The sequence below is a fragment of the Trachurus trachurus genome (genome assembly GCF_905171665.1).
Source record: "Trachurus trachurus genome assembly, chromosome: 24".
Classification (NCBI taxonomy): Eukaryota; Metazoa; Chordata; class Actinopteri; order Carangiformes; family Carangidae; genus Trachurus; species Trachurus trachurus.
Genome location: NC_139910.1, coordinates 13,849,897 through 13,877,500, shown reverse-complemented (window position 1 = coordinate 13,877,500; position 27,604 = coordinate 13,849,897). Strand labels below are relative to the sequence as shown.

Here is a 27,604-nt window from a genome sequence, read left to right as displayed (position 1 = left end):
GGTTTCATTTTTCTTTATCAGCTGGTTTCAGGTATTTCCCGCACATAATTAGGTCAATGGTAACTCTGGAATTTCCAAAAGTCGTTGGCAGCTGTTTTTATTATGTTAGTTGTGAATTGTTATAAGTTTTGCTGTCGCTACATAACCAACAGTAGCATTAACAGCTGTTTAATCACTCGTCCAGAAGAACCATTACAAGTTCAGCATCAAACTTAAGCCCTTTGCTCGCCAAGAGCTGTCTCCAGAGTTGGACAGCAACACCGCTCCTAACTCAGTTTGTCTATCACATCTTTTCTTCTATTAGCCAACCAACCCAAATGTGTATTTCAACTTTTTGTAAATGGAACAATGACTGAATGTCTTGTCACTGGGCTAATGAAAAGTAGTGCCGAACCAGGAAAACCATTGTTGTAGAGTTAGAGGATTATACAGGGGGTCTTCTTTCCTTCATTACTTAGTTTTAATGATATAATATATCATCTAATGCAAAGATACAACCCTTTGACATGTCTTAATAGGGATGCCAATGCAGAAGACAGCAGGCTTAAGTGGTATCAAGCCAAAGTAATATATGGATACTCTTAATTAATTCAGAGCTAGCTGTTGTCTTTTCACAGGATTTATTGATTAAAAAATCCCAGCACTGTCTTCTTACTGCAAGATGAATCAGGCGGATTCTTCACAGAGATATTTCCCATACAGCTCAGCGACGCCTGAAGCTACGTGTGTGCCTAAATTAAATTCTAGCTGTATGTATGGAAGTCCAGGAATGTGACTGATGTGTAGGCTATGACTCATATGAAGGAAGTTGGGAGGGAAAAGGGAAATAGTGGGCTGACCCAACTCCTAAATTCCCTTCAGTCTGAATCACTGTCAACTCAGCTCAATATACAGTAAAAGAGTCACAATAAAAAATAGTGAAACACCTACCAGATGAGTCACTACGGTCACAGAGCGTTGGCATGTCAGAATGAAATTCTTTGTTAATGACTGTGTGAGTCTTGCGTGATTGAGCCATAGTATTTAACTTTTAACGTGCCAATGCTTAATGATGCATAGATGGAATACTATTATATACTTAGACTGAGTTACTACGACTAGAGAATAGATTAGAAATGCCTAACCAATTTGCTCTTCATAAAAGAATAGCCAGCATTTATCCATAATGTTATAAAAAGTTATCTCGTTACTCTCGGAAACTTTTGCCTGAATAAAATATGTCTCATTAGATTTGGGAATATCTTCATGTCCTTCCTCTCCCAACTCCTCTTTTCTCAGCTCTTGCCAACTCTGATAAAAAACCATGAAGTTGTCTATTCATGGGCAAAGACCTTGGTATTCACACTCCTCTCTATTGAGGAGTGAATCTGAAGAAACTCACAGGAAGTCGGGTCAAAGAAAAAGAAAATGAAGCGACGTGTTTCTGTTTTTTGTCTGAACCTGGGTCGTCTCACTTTGAGCAGATTTGATTTTTAAATGCTGTTGTTTTGGTTGTGTATTGGAAATCTAAGAGACTCAAAAGACTAAAAATGACACTTGATTTTTGAGGTGAGGTTTGAGGTTGTTGAATGCATTTTAAAGCAAACACATACGCTCATCTGTGTTGGGGATGTGAGGGGGGGTTGGCTGCTTCCAGACGGTACTTGATTACTGCTGTTATCACCTATTTGGGAGCTCTCTACTTGGAATTCACACATTCCTGTGGGACTATGCTGAACTGTGACAGATCTGATTATGTTGGTATTTACCTGAGGATTTATCTGCATTCCTTCTCGTACCCCCCCAAACACCAACACCACCACCACCCCCTCCCCAGACAAAAGCTGAATTAAATGTGTCTGCAATGGTGTAATTGAGAAGGGCCCATTAACATTCAGAGGGAGCAGGCGACAACTCGATCACACACACACACACAAACACACACACACCCATCCATGGTTTGAGTTGAGGCCCTGGGTATGAACTTTGCCTCAAACAAGGAGATGTTTGAGGTGTTCTGTGAAAAGTTTCTTTTTTTAATTCATTTTTGTCCTAAAGAAAAAAAGTCACACGTCTTCAATTAGGGGCCAAATAGAGAAAGTTTTGTGTCCAAACAACATCCTGAAATTCCCTCTGGTTTGTCTCCATCAACATTCATCTACATGTGCAGCCCTAAGAGATAAGAGAGGTGTGGGGGGGTACTGGTTGCCTGAAAACAGGAGCAGAGGGGAGAAAAGTGGGGCAGGGGTGTATTATTAGACTGATTTCCAGTTGCTTTCAAAAAAAAAAAAAGCAGATGAGAAAAGGTCTCTTCAGGAACTTTGTAGATTTGAAGGCCACTGGAAGTTATCTAATCCCCCACCTCCAAGAAACAATGTATATGAGTCTGTGTGTGACTAACAGGGTGGGTGTGTGTGTGTGTGTGTGTGTGTGTGTGTGGGGGGGGGGGTTGTATGGAGTTTGAACTATGTACAATAGTGGACAACAAATGCTTCCTTGAGAGATCACATGATGAGCTGCAGTCGTACCGGGGTGGACGCTGAGGTCTGAGGTATAGGGCGAGTGGATGAGGGAAGAAGGAAGAGGAGGAGGAGGAGGGGGAAGAAGAGTGAGGGGTGGGGGAAGGAGTGGATTGGATTGGGGGAGGGAGGGAGGGAGGGGATGGGGGGGGGGGGGCTCATTCAGAACAGCTGAAGAAAGGAGAGGGAGGTGGGAGGAAGAGGGAGGCAGGGGTGGTCCTAACATGACATGTGTGTCAGTCTGTTGAAATGTGTGTGGAGCCCACTCTTGTGTTCACACTGACTGAGAAGCACCGGATAGACGGAGACGGAGAGCGAGAGAAGAAGGACGGACACACAGCTTCTGCCCTCACAACAAGTTTAGGAGTTAAGACAACTTTACAAAGCAGATCTCAGATTTTCAGTCGGTGTGTGCAGACAAGAGAAGGGAAACAAGAAAAAGACTAAACAGAATACATTCTAAAATATTTTTTTATACATTTTTTTTGTGTCTTATTTTTATTTTTGTATTTTTTTGAGTAAAGGATTTTTGGACTTTTACCAATGCTTGGAACAATTACTTTAACAGGTAAGCAAAAGGCCACATTTATACCTCTTAAATCATGATTGAATTTTTATGTTAAAGCATATTAACGACTTTGTGGGCTTAAAGTAAAGTTTATTTAAAATGTTAACTTTTCAACAACTTTGTGACTTTTAAAGTGGTTTATTTAGAATATCTTGAGACCCAAAGCAAGTGGTTTCTCCTTGCATGAGTGAATGCAGCCGAAGGCATTGTTGTCCTGAGGGTGTGGTTAGTTAGCATTGTGGTTTGCAGATGTCCCGGCACGAGCGACTGATTTCAGTTAGAGATGACTTTGTTTTGATGGCTGCTGAATCTTGTTGTGTAGAAACTCAAAAAAATCATGCTCCACTGTTGCATTTTTCAGATTTCGCAAAGATTAAAGAGTGAGATTTAATCCTGTTTCTGAGCTGCACTCATCAAGTGTTCATTCATCGTTTGTGTGCATCACCAGTGGTTTTAGTAGGATGTGCCAGAGCAAGTCCTGCTATTTACAAAACACCCCCTCTCTTTTTTTCCCTTTTTTTTTATTTTTTTTTTTACAGTTACTCTGTAGTAAAAACATGTTTATCCACTGTACTAACAAAGACCATTCACAGTGCTGTAACCACAGTCTCTTCCCCAAAAAACCAACTGCTGAGTTGCTCCCAGCTCTGGGGTATACATCCCAAACAAGCGACAAACTTTTTGGTGGGAAAAGAATTTCACACAGTGACAGCTGCCAAATTGAGCTATATGAAGATGCATTCACAGACATGTTTTTCAAGAGCCTGCTTTTAGCTCCTGTCACAATTCAAGTCAGCTCAAGTCAGCATTCTGTCATGTGAAGTATTTCATTAGGTTAGAGTGGGATCCTAATTCCCAGTGGGGTTATTCAGCTTAGCCACAGAGGATAGGGAGGGAGGAGAGCGGGGCGTATGGAATTAATTACATGCCAAGACTGATTCTTCTTCGGGCCTTATAACTGGGAGTGATGGTTGAAACAGAGTTGGGCTTCAATATTTTGCCTCACGGTGACCTGAGGTACATGACTGGAATGTCAAAAGTACTGATATTAATGGATAACATTTGTGTTTTTTCTGTATTTTTGCAGTAAGATAGAACAGCATGCACTTACTTTAGACTTTGTCTTGATGTTAATTAGATAACAGGGAGGTATTTGGTGCTGAGGTGGGTGTTATTCATGCCTTTTATTTGACTGTTAATGTGTAGGTTCCCCCTGCTCCCCCCCTCGGAGCCACGGAGACACTGACCACACCTTTGATACAGAGAGGGGGTGCGAGAATGGGGTCCTGACTGTTGGGGGGTGGGGGGTGGGTTTGGGTGGCGTGTCTCCTTGCCCTCTTTTCTTTCTTTTTTTTAACTGACTTCTTTTGTTTAAATGGCCTCCGCTCCAGACTACAGTGATTATGACAAGGATTTGCATAGATTTGGCAAAGTTTGGAAATCATCAAGCACAGGAAGAATAGCTGCCATTGAGCACACAGCTACTCCCCCCCCCCCCCCTCCTCCTCCTCCTCCTCCTCCCCTCCCATTCTTAACAAGACCCAAATCCATAGTAGTGGTGAAACAGCCACAACAGAACCGTTATCTGATCCCACTGGAGACTGGGGTAGATTCGCAACAATTGTTTTTCTGGCTGCTGCAAAGATATTTAATATGAGAGCATCGCCTTACCACATGCTCACACATAAACAAAGCCTGTCTCCAGCAGAGAGAAGCAATTTCAGCTATGAATGTGTGTGTCTGAGATATGTAACACCCTCTAAAGTGAGTTAGGGCTTCAGCCCCAGGGCAGCAGCACCCCCCCCCCCCCCCAAACCACCACCCCTCCACCCCCTTCAAGCCTGTCCCTTCATCTCTTAAGTGTCCCTGATACTCACCCCCTGTAGCCTCACCCCTCACACTTGCATTCTTTCTGTTACAGTCGTTATTCAAAACACCCAAAAACTCACCCACCCACCCATCCACCCCTCCCCCTCCCCCACCAAACCAAATCAGTCTAAGGATGTTAACAGTTGTGTGCCTGTTAAAAAAAAAAGAAAAAGAGTTGGGCCGGAAGAGAAAGATCAAAAAAACGACAGAGATGCCAGTAGTCTGTTAAATCAACATGGTTCCTGTTTTATTATCCATGTAAGATACACATGGCCTCTTCTGGCTAACAGTCTGACCCACTCCTACACACACACACACACACACACACACACACACACACACACACACACACACACACACACACACACACACACACACACACACACACACACACAAAGTCTCTAATGCACCGGAACTGTAGGAACTGGTGTAATTTTGTAGACTGTTGCATGTTTAGAAAGAGTTGAGCTGAAGTTGTGTCGACCAATTAGAAGCTTAGGTTGCATATCAGATGGATATTTGCTTGCAGACTTGTGTTGATATGATGTTTGTAGTCTTTCTGGTCCTGACTTGCTTTCTCAACAGTGTTATTGGACAAGCTTCCTGAAAATAACACATATGTGAGGCAGATGCCACTGCCATGTGACCTCTTATATAAACCCTGTCTTTATATGCATGTTTACATCACTTTGGTAAACTTTGCAAACTCCAAACTGCACCGTGTCTTGATAATGAGAAAGTTGACCACACCCCTTCTTTTATTTTCAGAGGCCAGAGAGGGTTAGAAGGCTATTGTGTTTGCATGAGAGTGTGCCCTGGGAAGGGGGGGTGGGTCCCCATCCATCCTGCTGTGGTGGAATTTGGGTCAAGGGGATTGGGACGTATTTTAAGGAGGGGTAGTAGCGGCCTGTATTGTTTGGTTTGAATCCTATATGGGCTCAGACGAGACGCAGCCGAAAAACAAATAAACATTCCCCCTGGCATTTAAATTCAGATTATGTTTAGTGCTCCCCAAAATAATTCCCCCAAACATAGATAGAACAACATAGTTTACATTCCTCACAAGGCCCATCCATACATAAGGTGTAGGCGTGCCTACTAACAACATTAGTATGTGAAAACACTTCTTTATTTTGTACCACAAATGTAGCATGAAGTGCTGCGGTATTTTAAAAGGTTTTACCTAATTACAGGTGAGCTTTAAAATATCTGTTTTTACATTTTAGAGTTCAAATATTCCAGGAATGCAGTGGTATGAAGTAAAGCGTCATGTCTATAATTTAGGAAAAGGATGTGGACAGATGTGGGCGCACAGTTTTACATATTTGTGTGTGAGACAAGAACCAGTCTATGTCAGATATGGAGAGATTTACAATCTTCATAGAAGAAAACCAAAGAGATCAAAAAGATGAATTGGCCTTTTTTTCCTATACTATTTATATATTTCTATTTGTGTTGAATTAAAGTCAGTGGAACTAGTTGTACACTGGTGTGAGTTTTGCTGATGATTGACAGACACAAATAGTAGAGGACAGCTCTCAGCGTAGTTCCCACAGTGTGCCTGGTTTCTGGAAGTGCTTATGTATCTTTGTATTTCCCAGTGTGTGTAATCAGGTAAGCTGATATGTAAGCATTTAAAGTCCTGGGAATTTGTTTTGAGGGTCCAGTGGTATCAGATGTGAGGTTTCCCAGACTGCACTGAGATTGGAGTAGAAAGCAAAGAAAAAAAAGGACGAAAGCTTCAGACACTCGCGGGTCGTCATCCCCCTACGCCTTCCTCTGTCAAAACACAGATAATGGATATGGATGTGTGTTTCATACATGTGGTTTCTGTCTCTTATCTTAACTGTTGTTTATCTTGCATTGGTATAACTACCAATGAATTATTCATGATAATAGAATAAGTGTTTCAGTTTGGCTAGTTTGAAACTAGAAGTGGGTCAAATGAGGCGTCATTGTGAAGTTGTGCTGCATGCCTGCAAACACATTGTGTTTTGGGACAATAATCCACAACTTGCCAGTAGCATTACTCTCAATGTGCAACTTTCTCTATGATTCTCCCTTTGGGGGATTTCCACTGTATTTATGCCAAAGCCCAAACTTTAATTCCCTCTGGCATGTTTACATAGCACAGGTTTTGAGGGACCGACTTACAATCTGATTACAATTAAGTGGTCATGTGCTTTATAAAATCATCTCACAGCATCAGAATCTCAGCAAATACTTTCTGTGCAACATCTCTAATTATCTGCAGATGGCAAAGCGAATCAATGATGACGTAAGAATCGTATTTGTTTTTAATGTAGTTTCTCCTTGGAGAAATGACATTTGATTAAACACAGACTGGCTGCTATAGTTTGGACCCGTGAGCTGATTTCCTCATCGTTACCTGAATTTGTTGAATTTAATGTTACAGAAAGATGTACCTCTGGTCACAGCGTTTTTACATGAATATCACAGGAATATTATTAGTGACTTTCCCGTGGAGTATGAGCATTTGAACGAAGTAGTAAAACTTAAGTGAGAAATTAAATCAGTATCACGCTGACAGCTCTTTTCTTTTTTCTTGTCATTTCAGTTGGCCAGCCTGATGGTGTGTCTGTAGCCCAGAAGGAGGAGGCTCCTGAGACCATGGGCACCATCGAGGATGAAGTGGCCCCTCAAGTGAACGGCGAGAAAGTGGAGAAAGAGTCTCCTGATGCCAATGACATCTCTGCTGTTGAGGAGAAGGCAGCGGAGGAGAAACCCGATGATGCCAGTGAAGTGGGTTTTAAGAAGATCTTTCGCTTTGTGGGCTTTAAGTTCACTCTGAAGAAGGACAAGAGTGAGGAGAAAGACCCCGTGAAGCTGCTGACGGTCAAAGATAAAGAAGGAGAGGAGGTTTCTGGGACTGAGGAACCCACAAAGGAGGAGGAGGCTGCTGAGGAGAAGAGCACGGCTGAAGAAAAGGAGGCTGAGACAGAGGCAGCCACTGTTGAGACAGAAGTCACTAAAGAGAATGATGAGAAAGCTGAAGCCACTGATGCCCCAACTGAAGGCACCACCGCCGAAGCTACTGATGAAGCCGTAAAGGAGGACGAAGCAGAGAAGGATGGAGAGGCCGCTCCACCCTCTCAGGAGACCACCCTGTCCCCCTTCAGGAAGCTGTTCAGTGGAGGACTCTTCTCTAACCTGAGAAAGAAGGCCAGCATCAAGAAGACAAAAGAGGAGGAGGACAAGGAGGCAGCTGCTGAGGAGGAGGCAGCTAAGACAGAGGAAACTGCTGCTGTGGATGAAAAGGAGGAGAAGGCTGAAGCAGAGCAAGAAACCAAGGAGGAGGAGGCAGCGGCAACTCCTGAAGAGGATAAGTCAGAGCCCAAGGAGGAGGCAGCAGCAACTCCCGAGGAAGCAAAACCAGAGGCAACCCCAGAGGCAGAGGTCACCGTTGAAACCGCTGTTCCTGCAGCAGCTGCTACTGAAGAGACCAAAAAAGAGGAGGAAAAGGCAGAAGGTGGTGCAGAAGAGGAGAAGGCTCCCGTGGAGGTGACCTCTGAGGCTGAGCTGCTTTCATCACAGGAGAAGGTGAAGCCCCAGGGAAGCCCTCTGAAGAAGCTCTTCACTGGAGCTGGATTAAAGAAGCTCTCCACTAAGAAACAGAAGACCAAGAAAGATGCTGAGAGCAAACTGACCGAGTCTGGGGAGCAGGCAGCCGAGCAACTTCAGTCCTCCACTGAGTCCACAGAGGCTCCTAAAGCTGACAGTGGACCCTCATCTCCCGAGGAATCAGGAGAGCACGTTATTGCTGTGGAGGTGACCCAGAATGGATCTAACCAAGAGGCTGAGGGAGAAGTTACCTCTGATGGGGAGAAGAAAAAAGAGGGAATCATTGCCTGGTCCTCCTTCAAGAAACTAGTGACACCCAAGAAGCTCGTCAAAAGGTCCTCTGAGAGTGAAGATGAAGCAACAGGTGAGAAACCAGCCAAGCCACTGCCCTCTTCTGAGAGCGCTGCATTAGCTGATAAGAGTGTTGAAGAGGACGCTGAGGTGGAAAAGCCAGCGGAGGAAGAGCCAAAGACCGAGAACACAGAGAAACTGGTCAGCAGCACCGAGGAGCCCAAAAGGAAAATGGACACCTCTGTCTCCTGGGAGGCCCTAATGTGTATGGGTGGACCTAAAAAGAGGACAAGGAAGACCTCTGATTCTGATGACGATGAGACCAAGATTGATGAGGAAGTTGCAGCAGCAGAAGGGGAACAGGAGGGCAAAACTGAAGCTGCCATCGTCTCCTCCCAAAACACAGAGAGTGATGGAGAAGTTGCTTCTTCCCCTGAACCTTTAAGCAGCCCACCTGAGAGAGAGTCCACCTGGGACACACTGAAACGCATGGTTATGCCAAAGAACAAGGCCAAATCTGAGGAAAAGCCAGAGGAGGGTGGAGAACAGGTCCAGTCAGACAGCGAAGCACCGAAGGATGAGTCCTCTTTCTCTCTGAGGAAGTTTTTCCCTGGACGCAGGAAGAAGAAGGCTGAAAAACAAGCTTCCACCGAGGTTGGCTCAGGCGAAGAGGACTCTGACACCCCAGCTGTGGTTCCTATGTCCGAGTATGACGAGCAAGTCGAGGCTGAGCAGGAAGTGGTGGCAGAACCAGCTGCAGTCCAGGTTAAAGCGCCCACTGAAGATCGATCCCCCTCATGGATTCCAGCATCCGTTGAAGATGCTGATGAAAAGCACGATCAGCTGAGTGACATCCCAGAGGAAGCAGATGCTGCCACGCCTAAGTCTGTTGACACTGACGTTGCAGAAGATGAAGCTGAGGAACAAGCATCGATACCCCCTAAAGTTTCAGGTCGCATGGGGCGCAGGCTGTCCACAGCTGAAGAGAAACCTGTCGCTGTGGCCACACCGGCAGTAACTACCCCAGTTCCTCAAGGACCTCAGTCTGGAACTGCCGAGGAGGTTGTGGCGGCTGTTGAGGCTCAGATCAGTGAAATCCCAATCCAGACATCTGTGACTGTTGAAGATGTACCATTAGAGGTCGCTACTGAGAACACTGAGTATGAACCACCAACTGAGACAGCAGAGATCAAGGATAATGCCATTCTGCAGCCACACGCTCAAGATGAAGCCATGGCTATCTGCACTGGACTCGGCACCAAGGAGATCGCTAAAGTAGCTCTGGAGAAGCCTGTGGTCCCCGTTGTAGAGTGCTTGGCCGTGGTCCGTGATGCTCTGAGCTCTGAAGTGTCAATTGAAGAGAAGCCAGCAAGTACAGAGGAAGCCACTCCTGGAGAAGATGAAGTGACCATGGCCCAAGCAGAGCAAGTAGAAACCGTTGATCTTGAGCCCATGGTTGAAACTTCACAGAGTGAAGTGATGGATGTTCAAACTGCCACAGAGAGTGACGAACCTGAGATAGAGAAGGCTGGAGTCGTCAACACTGTCCCACAGGAGGCTGAGGTCATCCAGGCTACCTCTGTGAGCGAGAACTCCCCTAAAGCTGTTGTGGTCAATCCCATTACACCAACATCTGAATCAGCTGTCTGCACCCAGAGCGTGGAAGTCTCTGAACCAACTGTGGAGACCAAGGAGGTGAAATTGGACACAGAGACACTTGCTGCCACAGAGGAAAATACACCCATAAAAGAAGTTGTCCAGGTTGTGACTGAAGAGCTATCTTCTACCATCTGTGAAACGGCAAAGATCACCATCACAAAAGAGATTGAGCCAGCCATCCCTGTCGCCATGCCAAGTGAGGAGGCTCCTGTTATCACAGAAACAGTGGTCCTTGTCGCCTCCCTCAGTGCAGAATCTGACCAGGTGGCTGTCTCAGGTGAGGTGAAAGACGCAGTCTGTGACACTCCAGTTGTAGAGATGGTGGAGGCCGCCATTGTTCAAACAGCAGAGTCGGAGATCAGTGCAGTCGCTGAGCAGGCCAACGAGGAGATGGAAGAAACCAAGGAGGATGTGCATGAGGCCGGTGAGATTGAGGCTCAGAGCATGGTCATTGCCCAGGCTGTTATTCAGGACGCCATGGACAAAGTTTCAGAAGAAAAGCCCGAACCCCCAAAGCCTGACACTCCAACAGCCACCACCCCAACACCAGTCCAGGCAACTGCAACAACAGAGAAAGAAATTGAGATGACAACAGAGGCCCCTGTTATCACCGAAACCCCTGTCGCTGTCATCTGTGAAAAACCAGCACCAAAGTCTCCACGACCACTTCATGTTGCCATGGAGGTTACCGACGTCGTCCCAATAGAGGTCATAGAGACCACCGATGCCCCTGCAGTGGAAGAGGAGAAGAAACCAGAGGAGGAGTTGAAGAAAGCTGTGGAGGTAAAAGTAAGTGAAGAAAGCATTGTAGTGGAAGAAGTCGTAGAAATAAAGGCGGAGAGTCAGACTGGTGAAGAGTCCGAAGAGGTCAAGGAGGAACAGAGCAAAGAAGAAGAAGAAACAGTTCAGGAACCAGATGTAAAAGAAGCAGCCGAGGAAGTGAAACCACAATCAGAGGAAACTACACCAGAGGCCCCTTCAGAGGAGAACAAAGAGAAAGTTCTGGAGATCCACATGCCAGTCCAGGTGGTCCTCCAGACAGCGGAGGTGGTTGAGGAATCGGTGGAAGAAGAGGCTGCGGTAGAGTTCGACAGCAATGGCCCCGTGGCCGAAGACACCAGCGCGAAAGCCGAGAGCCCCGCAAGCGCGAGCAAACTCTCAACGGTGTCAGAAGAAACTCCAGCAGCAGCAGAGGAGGCAGCAGCCAGCCAGCCAGAGACAGAGTCAGAGACAGAGAAACCATCTTCAGGAAAGTGCGCGGAGGTGATGGCGCAGGTGATCGAAGTGATCGAGGAAGCGGTGAAGGAGATCGAGCCTGTGTCCACAGAGATCACAGCAGCATCATGAGCAGGTGAGACTGAAATTACAACTCTAATATACTGTATATTTGAATGTTCATCACAGTTGTTTTATACAGTAATAGATCAAAATGCAGGTGATCAAAAATAACATTTCTTGGTTTCTCAGTACTCCATCAGGTATTACATTATTACATTTCCATAGTGATTAAAAAAAAGCTAGTTATTTTCAAAATTCCTTTGTTGGCCTATCGTACAATCTTCTCATAGTGGCTTTTTTTTAAAACATCAATGGGCCCTACTTTTATTAGGGAGAAGGGGAGGGGATTTGCCCACTGACCAGATGAAAAAGCTTTTGTTCAGGCTATGAGTAACCAGGGGACCTTTGATATCAAAGCAGGAATGCTGCCATTGACCCCCTCTTTGTAGGCTGGGGTCTTAAAGGGATGCGGTGTGTGAGGGGCAGATGAACTTGTGCTGAAAGACTGATTATGATTCCTCCACTCCCTCCTCCTGTTTTCCTTCTATCACGGGCTCAGTATGGAGTCAAGAAACCATGTCGGACTACGCATTTGTTAGGTTCAGTTACAAAGCTTCAAAGAGCTCAAGTTGGTTTTTTTTTTTCTCGGTTGCGTTGAATGAATTATGTTTTCAATATGTGCAGAGGGACAGAGCAATTTGTTACGTGCAACAATGTTGCAGTGATAGTGACTAAAGTTGTGTGGTATAAGAATTGAAGAGGAGGAAGAAACTATTTATTTTAGCAAACATGCAGCTCTTCGACAGAGTAGAGTCCAAACTAGAGTCTGGACTGGAGACCAACAGAAATTGGAGAGAGGCTTAGTGAGTTACAGCAGCTAATTAGCAGCAGTAAGTGCGTCCTGAAACATCTAATAAACATGGAAAGGTATAAACAAGAAGAGTTGGTAAACATTAAAATAAAACTAAAAAACTAAATATGTTTTCATGTTATATGCTATTCATCTTTCTTGATTTACAGACATGGTTATAATCTAATCTAATCTTTTTCTTATAAAAGTTCATCAATAACCCATGTCTCAGTATCCATGGCATTAATTCAATCAGTACATTGATGTGGTTCATCTTCTCCACAACAGTGAAGGAAGAGACAATGCACACTAGCCAAAACATTAAGCTTAAAATGGGGGGTCAACCTTAAAAAGAATAAAAATACAAGTTTTAGTAAGAACCAAAGAAATGTAAATTGATATATTCCTGTATTACATTGATGTGCAGATTTATAATAATTTTCTAATCACAGAGCAAAAAGATAAAATTGTTTCCTGGTGTAATGTCAATCTGTGTTGGTAGACAAAGTGTCTTTTATTGTATCTAATGTGTGTTTTTGTGCATCTCCACCACAGCTGAAGATACAAGACTAATGCCTGGGAGACACACTGTCTGGACCAGGAAGAGAGAGAGAGAGAGAAAGAGAGAGATAGAGAAAGAAGGGGGCTGCTCTGTGGTAACACGCCAAGACTGGGCCCCGTCCAGAGAGTCCGAGTGACGGAGCAACCGCTCTGCCATTCTCTCCACCTCCCCCTCCCTCCACCTGTACTCCGACCCCGTCCTGCAGCCCTCCCCACGGTCACAACAACGTGACGTCCCCCCACCCCCCGCCCCCGCAGACACAATCCTCACCCACTCACTGACTCTCTCACGCACACTCACGCATGTCCTGTGCCTCAGAAGCATCCCATCTGGCTTCTAATCGGTGTGATGTATGTCCAATGTCTCAGTGACTTTCCATTGCCCTTGCTGCATAAGGCGAGAGTCTGCAAAACCTGGTCGAGTGTGTATCTGTGCATGTGTGTTCGCGTGTGTTTGTATGTGTATAGTAGCGAGAGTGAGATGGCGTCAGAAGGTGAAGAGATGGAGGATTATTATCTTGTATATTGTATTTATATCTTGAGTATCCTTTCATTCACCCCTAAGTCTTTATTTTTTCATTTTTGGTCCCATTTTTGTTATTGTATGAACATTGTTGCCTGTTTTTTTTGTCTTGTTTTCTGTTTTTAAATTCCCATATTAAGCTGTGAGTCATAAGGTATTCTTCTGAGCAACATGACAGTGAGTTTAATGGGTGAATACAGAGAAACGTTAAAAATGTTTCTAATAAAATTTAACAAAACAAATGTGAAAGTGTTGCCCTGAAAGTGCCTTGTGTGTCACAGCTTAAACTGTCATATCCACGAGATTATTTCAAGCATCTGTAGCAATTATAAACTAAACCATGGTACAAGTGTGATTCCGCTGACAGTAAGTGATGATGCTGACTGCAGAAATGAAAACAGGAGAGCAGAGAGCGTGATGATACCTACCAGAAATGCACCACGTGTTTGACTTTTTGTCACAATGTGTTCCTCACTTCGCACCCCGGCAAAATTACACAATAAGCTTCATGTAGATAAGAAACAAAACAATCACTGCCTGATTTACTGTGAAAAAGAAAACATTGTTACGCATTGTTTCATGTAATAATACAATAAAATATTATAATAACACCCTTACTTGATCATGTGGCAGAGGTAGTGGGTAAACAGTAATTTGCGATTTGTGACACTGGAGGAGACATGCTGGGTAGACACGTGCATTTAAGAGACACTTCTGGTGTTCACAGTGTTTAATGGCCATGTTACTATGTGACGTATGTATCACTGGTGTGTGGTAGTTTCACTGAGGTTGAACACCTTCCTTATTACACAATATTTATATTTCTTGATGAAAAGACTGTATGTTGACACCCTCTGCTGCCCACAAAAAGTAGTACACTCTCTCATCTTCAGTCATTTTTGACTTAAACTGTGTGTGTTGTTAACAAGGGGGATAAAAGTATGAAAATGGTCTTTGTTCTGTTTGGTCTCATGCTAGGCCTGCACTATGTCCTGTTCCTCACCAAGCATGATAGCTCAGGTTCATTAAACTGGCACCAGTTAAGAGCATAGGCTCACTTGCTTGTGGATTTAGAGAGGCACAGACTGCATGGTACCAGAAATAACAACAATAGCTCATTTTATTCTTAATTTAAAGCCAAATCGAGTTAGGATGAATCAGGGAGTCACGGACTTTCCATTGCTAACAGGATAAGTTGCATTGTATAAGTCACATTAAATTAGATTTCCAAAGCATCTACTCAGCTACTTTGAGTCATTCATCAAACCTAAGTCATAAGGTCAGGGGCTTATTTTTGAAGTTTACTGGCAAAGTGGGAGTTGATTTAGGCTGGGGGAATATCTGAAACATTCCTTGGCTCCAGTTTTACCACCAAAACAAACATGTGACTGTTGTTTACGCTGGTATGTTTTTTTCTCCTACCAAATGTGACAAAGTTGCACCATGTCAATCACTTGGATATCTTGAGATATTAGTGGCGAGTGCTTCTGTAAACCATTTACTTTAATTTGGTGGCTCACATTTCACTAAGCTTTATGACCAAACGAGAGATGGATCAGGAAGTTAGGTCACCACTTCCTTTACTTTGACTCTAGGGGGCGTAACACATCCACAACATTTGCTTTATGTAAAAAAATAATAAAATAGAAATGAGAGTGAACTAAAGACTTTTGATTTTGTTGCAAAATGTAAAGCATTCAGTTGGGCCACGTACCCACCTTCAGTCCTCCCTGCTTTTTGTAACACACGTAACTGTGAACCTGTTAACATTTGTATAGATTGTATACCTACTGTATGTACTTAAGAATCATAATGTTGTAATATTAACTAATAACCTGCAGCCATTTAGCATAATATTCATGTAGCATGGTCTTAAATGTCTTTTATATTTCCCATGCTGTTAATAGTAAGGATACAGAAACTTGTCTATATTTCATTCAATAAAGTTAGAAAACAAATAGTGTGTGCTTTGTATTCATTCCTGGATCTTTTGACTTTTACGTTATATAATCTCTCATTATTTACCACTGGGGAAAGGAAAACACCCTGGCCTTCCACCACCACCATCAGCAATAATAATGAGTGTGTAAACCTTTAATAAACAGCTAGTTTATTTATACATTATGATGTAGCAGTAAGCACATAAAGGTTTATTAATGTATTGATGTTGGCATCCAGAATTAGATGCATAAACAGATATGAAGGATGATTAAGTAACTATGTAACTGTAACAATACTATGTGTCTCACTCTATATAGCAACATTATCACATTATATACAATTTGGTTAAGTGTTACCAACCTGAGATACATAATGAAGAACATCTTCTGATGTTGTGGTGTTGAGGATAAAGACAAGTCAAAAAACGTCCAAAGTTATTAAAAAAAAACATGTTTTTATTGTTCATTATTCACTGAAAAATAAAACAACCAAACAAAAAAAAAGTATGTTTGTACAGAAAATTACTCACATTCCTGAGAACACAGACTGATCACAGTAGATGTCAGATGGACACTGGAGAGTAGGGTCATTTTGTGTGCGCTCAAGTATAATTCGGTTTTGGGGTCCTCATTAGTCCGGAAATTGTGACTTTGATGAATAACAGTGGACAGAACAGACAATGTCAAACTTCTCATCTTCCTGAGATACTGAGATGTTTTAAACACACCCACGTACACGACACGAGACTGGCGTTGCAGAAGAACAGCCACAACTTGAACTGAGTGCGGATTTGAAATTTTCATAAAGCACATATTTCTGTGTATCACTTGAGCTCTGAGAAATGAATGTCAGTAGTAGAGCATTTAAATTGCCAAGACAAAGACACAAACAAAAATCCTTCCCTGTTAGTCAACATGAAAAATGACAGTCAATATGTGAACTAAGATGTGATGGAATATTGATTTATATATTTTTTAAAGTCAACCAAAGATTACATCGTTCAAATTTGATAAGATTTCCCCTTCACTTCAGACCTGAGTAGACAATAAAGAAAAACAGCTCCACCTAGTCAAACAATGGGCTCACTGCATTAAAGCAAAATCTGCTTATTGATTCTTATCATGGTAGGATTTTAACTTGAATAAAAAAAATAAAATAATAATAATAAAAAAAATACTCATGCCTAAATCCTCTCTGTTACCTGTAGTCGAGGATGAAAAAACTGCCTGGGTGAAAATGTCTCAAAACAAAACCAGAAAAAAAAGACACTGCATATTAAAACATACTAGGGATGGGCATTTTTTTCCTCCAGAAAAATATTGAAACAATTAAAAGAAGGAGATAAGTAAATTACGAACAAAACACACATTGATAAGCTCTGGCAAGCTGTGTTTTCAAATGATGACATTACACCTTGTGAAACTAGTCTCGAGGATGATCACTGCTGTGTCAGGCAGAAGGATATCAGGATACTAACATGATGATGCCTTAAAGGAAGATATACTGTATTTTTTTGTAACCTTATAAATTGGATACATTGGGAAGCTCCCAATTTTGTAGTATTAACAGTGGTATAGAATCAATGTCCTACTGAAACAAACAATAATCATACTGAGACAGTTTTACAGGCTTCCCTCCAGTGAACCTATGAATCATGAAATATGTATGAAGGAAAAAAAATCCTAAATGTCAGTTTATCTTGGCAGGTTTTAATCTGTTCAATCACAGGTTTGCAACAGAGAAATCAAAGCAGGTGCTCAATGCTGTTGTTAATATCATACTACTGGAGCTGAAATATCACACTTGACATGTTTTGACATTAGACATTATATAACTGCCTGTCACTTTGCTTGCTTCATTGCTTCACATTTATCGGACATGTACGTAAATATTTTTTTCTTCACAATTTGCAGTCATCAGTAGTACACAGAAAATGTTCTTGTTATCCCAAAGAATTGACGTTGCTGTTAAGTTAGAATAAATAGCACCTTAGCTGTTATATTTCCATACGACACGTGTCCACACAGTCTGGCATACAGAGATATCACCCTGTTATTATGTTTCTTGCGAACGTCTTCTTATTAAAGGCAGCTCCCTGTGTCACAATATCACCCTTGTGTGAGTGAAACAGTCAAACTCCACCACTCTTAACATCATACACATTGCATCATGTTCATCTGCTTATGTTCACCCACTCGTTTTTTTTAAATTTTGTTTTTTAAATAAATGACTACTTTTGTTTTTGTAACCACTACTTATATTTTCTGATTTGGATAAAGTTAAAGAACAAATATAAATGTCAGAGGGTCTAACAATATTATTCATCTACAGATACAGAGAAAATGTTTCCCTTTGTAAAAAAATGAGTTAGCAATTAGTATAAATTTGGCAATGGCAAAGGGGATGTAAAATAGTGAGTAATCATTTCAATCATAACATATTTTTAAAAGCTCATACAATGAATTATGCTCAAATTTTACTTAACATCTGGAAGAAATTAAAAATAAATTCTTCATGCCCATCCCTAATACATAAACTTTTAGTTAAACCAAACATATTTCTATTTTGAAAGCTATTTGTCTACTAATATACATACACCTTTGCAATATAATGTTTTCTTTGTAAATATAGCACTGTATATAAAATTAGAAAAGCATGTTGAACAAAATTTAAGGGCTTTTCGGAGTAGATTCAAGCAACTTATAACATAGACAAGATGTACAATATTGTACAGGACAGTCTCCTATGAAGGTATGTGTGTCTGGATGGAACATATTGCTTCTTCAGTCAGTAACCAAAGAGTTATACAACATAGCATGTAACAATGAGAAATAAAAAAAATAAAAAAAATAAAATAAAAGTGGCACAATTGTAAACACAATGACGGGTCTTTGCTTGTGATGTGACCAGTTTCTGGTCTCCACTAACTCCTATTATGACGAGTGATTGTGCTTTTTCTATGCTGCAGTCAGACAGACCAAAACCACGCTAAGCTCAACGAAAACACAGAATCAACAGCTATATGGTCACAGAGAAGGGAGAAATTAATGGTCATTATATTACACTTAAAGATTCTGCTGAGCCGAAACATAAATGGAAGACAAATGTACTTTACTGCATAATGGGCATCACCTTTAGAGAAAACAAAAGAGGAGCACAGATTGTTACAGGTCTGAATATTCTCTGTGCTTTTAGCTGGAATTATAATCTATACCCCTAATTTTTGACCATGTTGACGAGGATGGTTTGTTCCTCCCCAGACGTAACACAGCAAACTCACCACACAACAAGCAGTGCCCTCCGGAACTGCCTCAGCAGCCTCTTCCTTTTTATACCGAAGCTTTGCCTGTGCAGCTTCACCACAACGGTGGCTCCACAGAAAAAAAACTAAAAACTATGTGGTACAGACTGACATGCGAGAGTCTAAAACAGATGTTCACCAATAATAAAACAATGAGACGAAACTTAACAATAGTCACTTCCTCTCTCCCTCATTGGTATTTAAATTATCCATGAGCCAAATGTTAATTTTATTTGCTTATCTACGGATGTTGATTTGAACTCCTGAGAGCTATAGGCGATTTAGTTTGAACATTTTTGTCATAGACTGGGTCAAAAAAAAGAGAAAAAAAAGAAAAAAAAAATCCAGAATACTGTACTCAAAAACAAAAAACAATGTAAGTAGATCAAGAACCTCCAACATACATACCCTGACTAACTTTAGCTTACGTATTAACCATAATTTAGAAAATAAACACACATGTTAAAAAGGACAGGAACACAGTTTTGGCATCACTCTACGAGGATCTCCTCAGTCTTTATGGGTTCTAGTGGGGTGCCAGAGTTGGACAAATCAGAGCCTTCATCTTTGGAAAACTCCTCACGTTGGAGCAGCATCCCTGCTCCTGCTCCCGTGTTGCCCTGCAGTCCCACTAACCCCCCTTGGGTGAAGCAGAGGTGTTTGATCACCTCGTTGGGACTGGAGAAGGTGGTCGCGCAAATGTTACACTTGTAGGGCTTCGACGAGCCCAAGAACATGGCCTCCATCTGGCTGCTGTCGTCGCCCGCGGTGCACAGCTCCATGCTCTGCCGGTCCACCATGGTGTAGCTGTCGGCCCCCTGGTTCAGGCACACGTGACGGGCCGCCTGGTTGGCCCGGCAGAAGCTCTTGCCGCAAGCGCTGCATTTGAAGGGCTTCCCCGTGTGGATGTACATGTGCTCGCGCCAGTGGCTCTTCTGGATGAACTTGCGCCCGCAGGTGGAGCACTCGTACTTCCGCCGCTTCACTTCCCGGTCCAGGTCGGCGCTCTCCAGGTTGTCGATGTCCGCGATGTCCGACGGAGGCGGCGTGTCTGCCTGAGAATTCAAGCCCCCTAACCCCCAGCTGGATGTGGACACCTCTGCCCGGGGAGAGTCCGAGTTGGTACCCGAGACAGGCGTTTGCTCGCTGTCACTGATTATCTCAACTGCTGCGGTGGCAGCCGAGGCACTTGCCGCTTGCTTGATTCCCTTAAGGACGGCCTCCATGTCTACCATGTTCTGGTCTCCAGACATGACGGGTGAGAGCGCATCGCTGGGCTCAGTCGGGTTCTGATGAAAGCCCTGGGTGTGCTGTAAGAGGTGCTCTCTCAGCAAGCATCTCTGGTTAAATCGGCTCCTGCACAGATGACACGAGTAGTGCTTCCTAAAGGAGGCAGTTCTCTTCATGATGCTGGGCTTTACGTGGAGGATGGCGCTGGACGAGGAACCGGCTGCGTTCAGCAAGTCGTTTGCTACGTCCTCGAGCGTGGGCTTCGTGCTGCTCGTAGAAGCCTCTGGATTCGTGGGTGAGGACGCCAGCTTGGACGGTAGTAAGGAGGAGTTTGGGAACGAAGCCAAGGCGGCGGACGGCGTGGATGGGAGCTTCCCCTCGGAGACCAGCTGGTCCGCCTCAAAGGGCGAGGAGAGCTGCCGCCGGGTGGGCAGTCGGGCCGACAGCGCCACCTGCTGGTCAGAGATCTGGATACCGTAGAGGGAGGTGGAGAGGTTGATGCTGTGCTCTGGGTGTGAATAGACGGACTGGCTGGCCTCCTGCAACAGTGGATAGGCGTGCAGGAATCTGACCCCCTGCTCCAGGCGTGCAGGGTCTATCAGCTGGGGTGCAAGCTTGCCTGTGTACATCAGGTTGAGGAGGTAGCTGAAGATATCTGGCTGTATGTCAGCAGCCTTCAGGCGCACACAGTCACTGAAAAACAAACACAAAACAGTTCACTACATACGAATGATATGGTTAGAAAATGGTCTAAATTATCTATGACAGCACTGGTTGATACAAGTTTCAGCTACTATTCCATTTTCTTAACTATATCCACCTTTTTCCGAACGTCAAAAACGTAGGCAGGTTCTGCTCTTTCGGTGGAATTGAATGTTTATATTTCCATGGTTTCAGTAGTCGCAGCAAACGCATGGATCTTTTTTTTTTTTCATTGAAAATCTGTCAAATGCATGGATCATCACGCCAGCTTTCAACAATGGATATCACACAAATAGACATCCATTGTTAAAAGCCAGCTTTAATAGATCAATGTGTTTACCACAACTATGGCAACTAATGAAACCATGGAAACGTAAACATACAATTCCACCGGAAGAGCAAAACCGGCCACTTTTTTTGACGTTCTGCAACTTGTGGATAAGAAAATTTACTATAAGACGTTACTGTTCATGGATTGTAGAAAACTGTGCACATGATTAATCTGTTTGGATGAAGTGAGTTTAGCGGAGAAATCATTACTATTGGGGTTACACATACAGTATATGTTCTGCACATAATCTCCTTACAGAGCTCTGATTTGTCACCTCAATCAGATCCACTGATCTGAACAATGATGTTAGTTGTGGGTCATCACACTAAACAGATTTAGATACACTTCAGAGCCCATGGAAAAAGTGGAGGCTGTTTTTGATGTGACAACATTGTAATGTTTCTTTTTCATTTCATACTTTGCCTGAGTCTGGTATGAGTGTTACTACGTTACTCTCGTACCTGTCCTGGTGAATGAAGAGCATTCGGAAGTAGTTGGAGAAAGCAGCGAGGACGGCTTTGTGAGCTTTGAAGAAGACATCTCCTATAGCCACAGTGCAGTCGCACAGGAAGCCAAACTCCCTCTGAGCGTTAAGCTGCTGCAGCAGGATAAGACCATGGTTGGCCAACTCCATTCTTCAACCTGCACAAAGACGAACACATACACGCACACACAAACACACACATGCAGCAGTGAGTTTCCTGTCTGGAAGGAGACCAGAGTTTATTGTGACCACAGACAGTCAGGCTGACAGGGGTGATCTAACGACCTTGTAAAGGCCGACTCTACACAACAGTGAGGAATTATTTTGTGACACCAGACAATTTTCCTAACGTGTTGGTCTGTTTTGTTCATTGCAAAAGGCGAGGTGAGTATTTGGACCGTTTTGCAATTGCAATTCGTTATTTGCGAGCCAAAATCTTTTGCCAGGACATTAGACATGTAGGGGGAAAAAATCAATAGTTTTACAAAAATTTTTGTTCTCAAATGACTGATTATGACAATTTACAGACAATATCACTGGAATGGTACAACACATAGGATTATAAATGTAATGTAACTGCAATTGACGGCAATATCGACTCTTAAGTTGAGCTACAGAGGCTGAACAGCAATTTAGTTAATCATCTCTGCAGTTCTTGTGTATGTACTGAAAGCTGAGGAAACAAATCATTGCAGGACTTAGTTCTGATGGGGCCCACATCCTCCAAACTCTATCTCAATGTTTCAGAGCTCCATGATTTCTGGTGACCAATAACATGGGTGCCGTTGACCTCAAAGGTCACTGGGGGAATATGAGGGCTCCGGGCCATCACATGATTAGGGTTATGGGTGTCGGCACACATTCCTAAGGCAGAACTGGTTCTACCCCCCTTCCAGTGGAGAAAGGAAACCGCCCGTGGGCACGGTGAATCTCCTGTCTCCAACACCTTCACTACCCCACACAGGCAAAGACATGAGAAATGAACAAAGACAGAAGATGATAGATATTTCATGAGCAAAATTACCCCAGAGGTCAAAATTCTGCAGTTTTGTGAACCATCGCTGTCTATAAAAACACTCAAAAAGCCCGCTGCACATATGTATTTCATCAAGAGAGGTCAGAGTGCAAAGATGCTGGCACTGCAGCACTCCAGGAAAAGGCTAGGTTTCCGCATCTTGTGCAAGGGGGGTACGGCAACAGTAGGCCCAATACCAACTGTGCTCTAGCCCCCCACAACTTCAATATACATCCAGCTGCCAATTCCTTCAATACATTTATCGACAATTAATGTACTCTAATGGATCAGATGTATTTGATTCATTTTTTGTCATTTTCAGGGTTGTAGTTTGTGGCACAGTTGGACTGTGTGTCACAATGACAGATGAGTATAATATTCTGTCCACTCCATTGTCACGAGTATAAACAAACTAGCTGTATGACGTATGTATATTATCGCTGAAATTATCACTTGATTAATCAACCACTACTTTTTTTCCCCAGTAACTTTTCTTTTCAATGATTGGAATAAACAGTTACTGAAACAAATGGCAAATGATACCTAAAAAACAGCGAGGCTATAATAAGATCTTCACATTGTTCAGAGATGGGTGTAACGATTCTGAAGCCGAGGACGAAACCTCTCATGATGCAATGCTGGAAGACAGAACCACAACACCAACATGCTGCCATTGCACAGGTGCAGCCTACTGAGCTCTCATTCTGACATGAACGTGATGAAACTCGCTTTTCATTTCATGCAGACGCCCCTGCACACATTCAAATCAGCAGTATGGGAAATTTTAGATACCCTCAGTTTAAAATAAATAATTAAAAGATTGCACCAAACTGTGGTTCAAAAAAATTGAGCTGAAGCGTGAATCATTATGCCCCTGAAAAAGACCCTTCAATACAAGACAATACAATTGACCAATACCGATATAGGTTAAACCAACAATAGTTTAAACAAAAATTGTATAACTTTCAGTAAGATGTTTTGGCAGGGCTTTTACTTTTATCCACAGTATGTGAACCTAATAAACGGGCAACTCCATCATCCTAGTATATATAGCAGACACATATTTTTAACTAAATACTGCACAGACTCATGTGTTCTGGTGCAATGCCATCACAACTCACTGCAGCTGGAGCAGCTCTTGAAGATAAGTCATGCTATTTAAATTATTGTACACTCGACATTATGTAATGTACTTTAATTTTTGAACAAGTTTGTATATTATTTCTAATGTATTATAATGATTATAAATAGCCTCCTTCTCGTTCCTTAAATTGATCAGAATGCTGCTGTTTGAATAGTAGTAACTAGTCCATAATGACTTTTATTGCTGGAATTACATTGTCCAAGAAAGGCTAGTTTGCTATCCCAGAAACCATGGTTTGCCTCCAGGTCACCCACAGAGCATCTATACAGAATGTTTTCAGTGGTATGAATCTTTTTTTTTTTTTTACAGTCTATGGTATGAATATGTGCCTAAATGCAACAATTTACCAAAACTACTGTAATGATAAGTTGAATATTTGGTTACATCTTCAGGGGATCTGTGTCAGGAAGATAACAAACTAGGACTCACACACTATAATTTATCTGAAAAGTAAACATCTGTACTCTGTGCTCCCCTGAGATCAGACAGTTTACCCCTTGCTGTTGAAAACAGGATGGTGTGGTGGTCAGTATGGAAGAAGAAAATGGATTTGTACAATGTCCTGAGTGAATGATACATTGAATTAGTTTACTCCTAAATCAAACATGGAGGTTGCCATGTTAGACACACATTTATGTTGTCTCAAAGTGTGTGCCACAACTGAAGATGCACAAAATATATCTGCTCAGTTGTTTTGTCCATTTCCGGAAGCTACATGTTTTGTAGTCTTGTAGTCCCATGCGGCATGGGCCAGATGTCTGGCGTGACAGAGATGAAAATAGGACTAAACAATTATTTAACCACCGGCTTGAATTCATATGATCCGGTAAGTTAGCCACAGTACCATGTGTTAATCAATACTAACTTGTTTGCAACAATAAAAGCACCGCCCCTGATGTGATGTAGACACGTGGACCAGTTACTTCCGTGGTGAGATTTTCTGTTATTCACCCATAAAAAACCGCCTCTGGGGGAAAACATGTGTGCGAGGTAAACACACTAACGTTACGGCAATAAAACTGTTCAATAACGCGAAGAGAAAAATAGTAGCTAAGTGCGTGAAGCATTCAATGAGAGCCTCACAATAAAAACGAGCGCGCCTGTATTGCATTTGCATAGACTCTCATAGCTCTCTCTCTCGGTTGCTACTGCTGCTAGCGCGAGAAAACGGACATGCACGCACGCGAACGCGCCCACGCAACACACACACACACACACGCGCGCGAGGAAAGAGCGAGAGACGCAAGCAAGGGGGATGGGGCTGGTCACGAACGCGTCGCTTTTAACTTCCCCCGTGACAATTACAGTTCGCCAAAAAACGTACACAAGTAAGCCAAATAACGTTACACGGCAAGTGAACGAGTGGGTGAGTACTGTAGCTTTCACACGGACGTACCTGCGCTCCGGTTAATTCCGTGGAGTTTGCCGTGACGACGTTGTTTGTTTGTTACCGGGGAGTCGTCCGTCCTCCGTCCTCTCTCTCTGGGCTCCGCTGCAGCTTGTACTGTTCCTCGCAAACGCTGAATTCGTTGGCGGCGGAGAGAGGGGTCGTCCGTCGGTGTTTTCCGGTTAGGGGTTTTACGTTACAATCACATGACTGTGGGTTAAAAAAAAAAAAAAAAAAAACACACTCACACGCACACACACAGCCAAAAAACAGCCGTTGTAAAGGAAAAAAAAATCCGTTGAGCAAAAAAAAAAGGGGGCGGTTGAGTTAACGTTAATTTCCCGCACTGTGTAACCGCCGTGAGATCAACCGCCCGGCTTGCTAGCTGCTTCAACCGGCGAGGTCGAACCAACACTAACGGCTGCTAACTGCTGTGTTGACTCATCGTGTGGTAGTTAATCATTGGGTCTCTGCCGTTAACGACACGTTTAACAAAAAACAAAGTGTTGTTGTCCCTCACCGACTCTCACTGAAATAACACTGCTGTCGTGTCGTCTCGTCTCACATTAGGATTTTCTTTCTTCTAAAGCTTCAAAGTTTTGTTGTTGTTTAAGATCATTCAAAGTTTAAAGGAACACATTTAATGATGTTAGCAACATTAAAAATGTATCCATTATCCCTTTATAAAAACAAGGTACTCCAGCTTTACCAAGTTGAATATTAAAGCACTTTTGAATCTTTTATAACTTATATAAGGGACACTAATTACGTGTTATTAGGAGATAAAACAAAATATAGGGCCAGATTTAGTTGATCATCTTTGAAATACTACACATTAAAGGAAAAATTTAATGTTTTTTCATATATTTAACTATTTAAATATAATGATATTAAAGTTAATCTGGCTTTGTGATATAAAAACACATCAAGTGATAAAACAAGGTTTATTTATGTATAAAAAAGTATAGTGAGTATAAAGAGGTTGAACATAGCTACATGGTTTTTATTTTGTTACAGGGCTACTGTGGACTGGACACAGGATTAGAGTTATCTGTTTGGAAAGTTGCTGATGTTGAAATAATCACCCTTTTTGTTTCACAGGTGTGTTAATAATCGAGACAAAGCTCTTATGAACTAGGCTATATAGTGAATACAGCTTTAACAGATTTAAATGTTTGACCTTGCATAGTATAGATCTACACTGGTTCCTGGTAAATACTGGTTTGTAGCGTGTATGTGTGGCTGTTATAAATAATAATAATAATAAAGATTATGTTTTGTTGTCAGATTATCCTGTATGGGCGTTTTTATTTATTTATTATTATTCAATTGTATAAGCAAGTGTAGATAATGGTTGAGAAAGCTGTTGCCAATGCTTATGTATGAAACAAATATTTACACAAAAGTAGCCACTGTTGTTCTTATGTATGTCACCACTGCCATACAGCAATGTCAGACCTGCATAAACCCCAATTTGTAAACAGTACCATGAGCCTCCTGTAGGTTGAATAACCTTTAATAACCCTGTCACACCAACAGCAAATACAATATTTTCTGACTCATTGCTTCTGTGTTAAAGAATCATTACCCCAACCCTAAATGAGCTTTTTAGGTTACAGCTGTTACTTTGTGAAACAAAGAGTTGCCTGTCAAAATATTTGGGATCTGATTCACTCAAATGTCTCTGGGATTTATTTATTTTTTAACAGAAAGAGGCACCAGTAAAGACACAAAGTGGAGATCCTTGAAATTGATTTTAACCGCTGATGTTTGTACACACTGCCCGTGACATGTTGAAGGACCTTTTCACAATTGCACTTTGGATTCACATCAATATTTTGTCATCAGTGAGTTGGTGGACGTTATCCCACTGTAAACATCACTTCCCCCCCCCCCCAGACAAGTCGTTACAGAGTTGTGTTTCTGCCTTAGGACAGGGAGTCCACAGAGAGGGACCAGACAAGCTGCAGCTATCTGAAAATGCTTGTTGGGCAGGCAGAGAATGGGAGGAGAGTGTAAAAGGAGACGGAAGACATGGGAGGGGACAGAAATGTCTATGAAACAGAGCCCGGGGGACTTAAAAGTCTCTGTCCAGTCAACAAACAACAGAGCTAGATCTGATCCTGTCCCCAGCATTGCAGAAACTAATTAGCTAATAAAAACCTAGGCCAGTGGGAGAACAAACTGTTTCACAAACAATACATTGATTGAGGCCAGTGGTAGAGCAATAGCAGAGGGTAATGACAGCAAAACAAAAGCATGTTTACTTTGCTGAAAGGGCCACAGCAAGGGTTTATTGAAAGAAGCAGATAACCACAGCAGCAGCTCACTGTTATTCATCATTAAAATCAATACATTGTAGTCACTAGATTTGTATGATAATGCTCCAC

General features: G+C 42.5%; 2 protein-coding genes across 3 annotated transcripts in view; one reads left to right on the top strand and one right to left on the bottom strand.

Annotated features, from left to right (window-relative positions):
* Window positions 1–15,630, top strand: part of akap12b (A kinase (PRKA) anchor protein 12b) — a 45,928-nt gene extending 30,298 nt beyond the window's left edge. The window contains exons 1-3 of one of the 2 annotated variants that reach the window (XM_084001072.1): window positions 2,788–3,066; window positions 7,514–11,818; window positions 13,151–15,630. In XM_084001072.1, the coding sequence (XP_083857198.1) occupies window positions 3,042–3,066; window positions 7,514–11,814 (4,326 nt within the window). In that variant the 5' untranslated portion in view covers window positions 2,788–3,041 and the 3' untranslated portion in view covers window positions 11,815–11,818; window positions 13,151–15,630. Of the gene's footprint in view, window positions 1–2,787; window positions 3,067–7,513; window positions 11,819–13,150 lie in introns of those variants that run through there. The other variant, XM_084001071.1, reaches the window with a different exon arrangement.
* A 510-nt stretch (window positions 15,631–16,140) lies between these two features.
* zbtb2b (zinc finger and BTB domain containing 2b) lies at window positions 16,141–26,345 on the bottom strand. Its single transcript, XM_084001086.1, has 3 exons — window positions 25,224–26,345; window positions 21,646–21,826; window positions 16,141–20,844 (listed from the first exon to the last, which is right to left on the bottom strand). The coding sequence occupies exons 2-3, from the start codon at window positions 21,816–21,818 to the stop codon at window positions 19,413–19,415; spliced, it is 1,605 nt and encodes a 534-aa protein (XP_083857212.1). The 5' UTR covers window positions 21,819–21,826; window positions 25,224–26,345; the 3' UTR covers window positions 16,141–19,412.
* Between the last annotated feature and the right edge of the window lie 1,259 nt (window positions 26,346–27,604).

Excerpts from the sequence above, each read along its gene's own strand:
- zbtb2b (XM_084001086.1), bottom strand. The coding sequence starts at position 21,818 with ATGGAGTTGGCCAACCATGGTCTTATCCTGCTGCAGCAGCTTAACGCT. Across the intron at positions 20,845-21,645 it reads CTCTTCATTCACCAGGACAG|TGACTGTGTGCGCCTGAAGG; the intron begins GTACGAGAGTAA and ends TTTGTTTTTCAG.